Source organism: Hipposideros armiger, unplaced genomic scaffold (genome assembly GCF_001890085.2).
Source record: "Hipposideros armiger isolate ML-2016 unplaced genomic scaffold, ASM189008v1 scaffold_742, whole genome shotgun sequence".
Lineage (NCBI taxonomy): Eukaryota > Metazoa > Chordata > Mammalia > Chiroptera > Hipposideridae > Hipposideros > Hipposideros armiger.
Window position 1 is genome coordinate 647,857 of NW_017732092.1, and position 5,038 is coordinate 652,894.

Consider the following 5,038-nt stretch of genomic DNA (forward strand, 5'->3'; position numbering starts at 1 on the left):
GCAGTGACCCACTTTCATCCCGTTGGCCACCTCTGCAAGGGAGATTGGGGAGAGTAGCTTGTTGACTGGGCCTATTGCAAAAAGTTCTGATTCTAAGGAGGAAAGAGAGAAGGGATGTTGGGTGGGCAACCAGCCATCTCTTTCCCAGTTTTCTTTCTACATTTTTTTTGGAGAGAGAAACAGGATCCTGGGGGAAGTCACTCAGCCATAGTCACCAAGCAAAGAATGACAGAGCTGGGATTTGAACCAGGGCTTTCTGATTCCAGAGCCTGCGTCCATAACCATGATCTCATTCTCCCTTAGGGAGATACGAATCTCCATTCTGGAAAGGGAGAAAGTGGACAGAGATTTAAAAACCCTTTGCTTCAATTCACAATGAATATTTTGGCCTCAATTATTAACAAAATGGCATTAATAATACCAAATGCAGACGTGCTCTGTGGCTTTGGACAGTTCCCTCAACCTCCCTGAGCCTAGGGTATGGCCTAGCCTGCCACAATGACAGCCCGTCTGCCCTTCCAGGGACAAAGCCCAGGAACTGTCGGACTGGATCCACCAGCTGGAGTCTGAGAAGTTTGACCTGATGGAGAAGCTGAAGCAGCAGAAATATGAGGTGACACCCATCTCTGCTGGGGCCCAGGCTGGCCAGGGATGGGCAGGAAAGGGTGGGCAGGCCTGTCCCCGGTTACCCCAGCATCTCCCTCTTGCCTCCCCCCACAGATTAATGTGCTGTACAACCGTATCAGCCATGCCCAGAAGTTGTAAGTGCCCCTCTGACTTGGGGTTTCTCCTTTTTTCTCGGCCCCCCTCAGTCTGAGTTTAGCCCCTCATTCTCTCTTAGTGTCTGTCTCTTTCTCTATCTTTGTCCCTCATTTTCTCTCTGCCCTCCATCTCTATTCTGGCATCTCCATTCCTGTTTCCATGTCCCTCTGAATCACTGGTTCTCAAGGAATGGAGGCAACCTCCCTGCCCCCCTGCACACCCTCCCCCCCCAGGACATTGGGCAATATCTGGAACATTTTTGGTTGTCACAGCTGCACAGGGGGATGCCAGGGACACTGCTTAACACCCTACAGTGCACAGGACAGCACCTCACAGCAAAGAGTGATCCGGCCCCAAATGTCAGGAGTGACAGACCCCCCCATCATTAACGTCATCAGCTCCTACATGAACACAACTCACACATGTCAGTGGGAATTGGCCTTTGACCATGAACCCATCATCCCAGTCATCACCTGAATGTGAATGCATTTGTGCTCCTCTTCCTCTGGGCAGGGAGGGCAGGCATTTTGGGGGGCCCATCTCAGAGGTCTGGAAAGCTCTCCTTCCTGACACCCCCTTCTTCTCCTACAGCCGGAAGGGGGCAGGGAAGGGCCGCCTTGGAGGCCGCTGGAAGTGAGGACCCAGGGCGGTGGCCCACCCTGAGGCACCTGGGAGCCAATGGAGTGTTGTCCCATCTGTATCTTGAAATAAATGCTCCCCCTGCAGGAACCTGCTGAGTCCTTTGATTATTATTATTAACATGCAGCCAGCCTCTCACGATTAATTGACTTACCACCAACTTGCTGTTGCTTGGAGAATCAAGCATTATGATGACATGTCAAGTTAAACCCTCACACACGGCTGGTGGGAATGTGAAATGGGGCAGCTACTCTGGAAAATGGTTTGGCAGTTCCTCAAAAAGAGTTACCTTATGGCCCAGCAGTTCCAGTCATAGGTGTCTACTCAAGAGGGCTGAAAACATAGGTTCACATGGGAACTTGTATACAAATGTGGCAGCAGCATTATTCACAGCAGCCAAAAGATGGAAACAACCCAAGTGTCCATCACTGATAAATGGATACAGTGGACTATTACTCAGCCACAAACAGGAAGGAAGCACCAATACTCGGTACAACATGGATGGACCTTGAAAAACATGATGCTCTGTGAAAGAAGCCAAACACAAAAGGCCACAAATTGTATGATTACATGTATATGAAATTTCCAGAAGGCAAGTTGATAGAGACAGAAAGTTAGATTAGTAGTTTCCAGGGGCTGGGAAGAGGAAGGGTTGGAGGGTGAGAGTTGACAAGAATGGCGTCTCTCTTTGGGGTGGTGAAAATATTCTGGAATTAAATAGTAGTGATGGTTGCACAACACTGAATATACCAAACCCTCAATTACACACTTGGAAATGGCAAATTTTAGGTATGTGAAGTACATCTGAATTTAGAAATGCAAGACTAAACAAAAAATTTTGCAAAGTTGCCCATGGGAGGATCAGCTCAGTGACAAATTAATGCCTGTCACTTGCCACTCTGCCTTTGTGACTTTCAGAATGGGACCTACATTAGTGAGCATGTAGGTCTGGTTACTGGGCCCAAAATCCTAAATAACTTCAGCTTAAGCAAGTTAGTTGGTTTCTCTCACACGTGATTGTCTGGGTTGAGATGGGGTCTGTTTCATGAAGTCCGGGCGCAGGCTCCTTCAGCTGTGAAGCTTCCAGCCTAGGGTGTTGCCTTTGTCCAAGGGGCGAGTGCTATGGACCAAAGGTTTGTGTCCCCTCAAATCCATATGTGGAAGCCTAAACCCCCAGTTTGATAGTGTTTGGAGGTGGGGCCTTTGGGAGGTGGTTAAGTTAGAGGAGGCCATGAGGGTGGGCCCCTCATGATGAGATTAGTGTCCTCATAAGAAGAGAAAGAGATCAGAGCTCACTCTGTCCACCATGTGAGGACACTGTGAGAAGGTGACCATCTGCAAGCTGGGAGGAGGGTTGCAGAACTGGACCATGCTGGCATCCTGATCTTGGACTTCCAGCTTCCAGAACTGTGAGGAACACCATTGTTTAAGCCACCCAGTCTATGTCTATGGTATTTTTGTCATAGCAGTCTGCATTGACTAAGACAATAAGAGTGCTCCACCAGCCTCCACAAGCCGGTCAGCCACAAGACGTGTTTCACAGTATACTTCTCCCTTAAATATAAAAGACTTTTTGTGTGTGTAAATAAGACTCGCAAGGACAGTTTTAAAATGACAGAAATCAGTACTGACTTATAATGTGCTTAGCCCTGTTTCCACACTGGGCAGAAGTGTAAGCTGCATACTCGGAGAAGTTCTCAGTTCATCCCTTTATCTGAACCATATTTATGATGTAATCTAGTGTCTGGTTTTCTGCCTGATGCAGGGGAAGAGGGAACATCTTTTTATCTTTCTGAGATTATTTTTACCAGCAGCAAGGAGGGTCCACAGCTCCAAGGTCAAGCATGGAAATTACAGTGTCAGCACTGAGAAAAAACAGACCTCAGAAGTGAAAAAAACCTTCACCATGGAAAAGAAAAGGGCAGAATAAAAGCATTTTGATGAGTGGAATATGAAAATGCCTGTACACAGCTAACATCTTCTACCTATCAGATAATTTACGTCGTTGTCTCAACAACTCCAGGAGGCAGAGGTAAAGAGACTAGCCTTAGGTCCCAGGGCTAGGAAGTGGACAGAGACAAGGTTCAAACATTGGACTGCCTAAATCAGAGCTGGAATTCTTAACCATTGTAGTAGAATATAATTTTTAAAATAGAAGTTAAAGTCAATGTAAAGTTAATAGACCTTATGGTGGCGCATGTTCCACAGTTCGTTGTGTGGGTTGAGCAGATACCTCAAATCGTGTCTCACAAATAATCACAGTCACAAAAACACAGCCGTATTTACACCAAAGCTTACAGACATCATAAACACAAGCACCCAGAAACAGCACACACCCAGCCACAGACACAATCTCAAATGCACACAATTATAATGTGTCGAGGTTACACACAGCCACAGAAATACATAACACGGATGATTCACCGCTTTTAAGTTCCCTAAAGGAGGTTGCTGTGCACGGGTGTGAAAAGTGTGGGGTTCAGGACTACTCATCTCAAGAAACACCGTGTTAACCCCTATGTATCTATGGCTGGCGTTCCCCAGGCCTCGTGGGATTTATAGTTTATTTCTTTGCACAGGTCCAAGGACTTCAGAATGGATGGAGTCTGTTGCCCCTGTCCAGATTTCAGCGCCTTTGTGCAATTTGTATAGCCTTTGTTCCGGTCTCAAAGTGCCCCCATCTTTCCCAATTTGGATTTAGGTGCAGGATACTTAAGGTATTTTTTCGTGCTTTCTAGTGCCATGTATGAAACAATTCGCCTTCCAAATCTATGCAAACGCCTCGCTCTGGACTACAAATCCCAGTATGGCTTGCGAAGATGTAGAGGCTGGACTACATTTCCCAGTGTGCTCCACGTTCCTGGACGAGGGCAGGAGAAGGGCGGGACAGAAGGCTCTGGGGGCGCTGTCATTGTGGACTCAGCCACTTGGGTTCTTTTCCTGATGTGATCCAGGGGTTACCTTCAGGGATTCTGAACTTCTCTTGGCATTGAGCCTGATTGCTTGGGGTGCTCTGGGGCTCTGCTTAGGACCAACTGAGGTGTTAGGGGCGTGGTCCTGCGGACTGCATTTCCCAGCATGCCCTGAGGCTGTCGCCCGATGCCGTGACCTTTGTCCCGCAAAATTAATTTCCCAGCATGCCCTGGGTGGCCACCCTGGGAGCCTTGGATGTGAAGCGTCTTGTATGATTTAGGTGTCGCGGACTCAATTTCCCATGGTGCCCTGGTGTTTCCCATGACGTAGGAAATCCATTCATTCATTCAAAAACAATTTTCGATCGCGTACTATTAGGCTCAGTTATAGGCTCTGAGAACAAGGAGTGCATACAGAAGACAAAATAAATCCGCCTTCCTGCAGCTTATTTCTAGTTGAAGGAAGCGGACTTCAAGTAGCCCCAAATAAGTAAACCATATGGTATGAGGAAAGCTGATAAAGCGTATGAAAAATTAGTTCTCAATCTTAGGACTCCCGGGCCGTCGAGTGTGTCCCTTTCCAACCAGGTCCCTTTTCCTTAGCTACTGTGAACTACATTTCCCAGCATGCCCCGGAATACACCTCCAGCCTCTAGACTTCATTTTCCAGCGTTTCCCGGAGCATGCCCTCAATCGGATTTCCATTTGACGCCTGGGAGCAGCGG

General features: G+C 47.6%; 1 protein-coding gene across 6 annotated transcripts in view; it reads left to right on the forward strand.

Annotated features, from left to right (window-relative positions):
* TNNT1 (troponin T1, slow skeletal type) overlaps window positions 1-1,483 on the forward strand; it is an 11,182-nt gene extending 9,699 nt beyond the window's left edge. For all 6 annotated transcript variants that reach the window (XM_019627950.1, XM_019627953.1, XM_019627954.1 and 3 more), the window contains 3 exons: window positions 523-613; window positions 721-761; window positions 1,354-1,483. In XM_019627950.1, the coding sequence (XP_019483495.1) occupies window positions 523-613; window positions 721-761; window positions 1,354-1,399 (178 nt within the window). In that variant the 3' untranslated portion in view covers window positions 1,400-1,483. The remainder of the gene's footprint in view (window positions 1-522; window positions 614-720; window positions 762-1,353) is intronic.
* The last annotated feature ends 3,555 nt before the right edge of the window (window positions 1,484-5,038 follow it).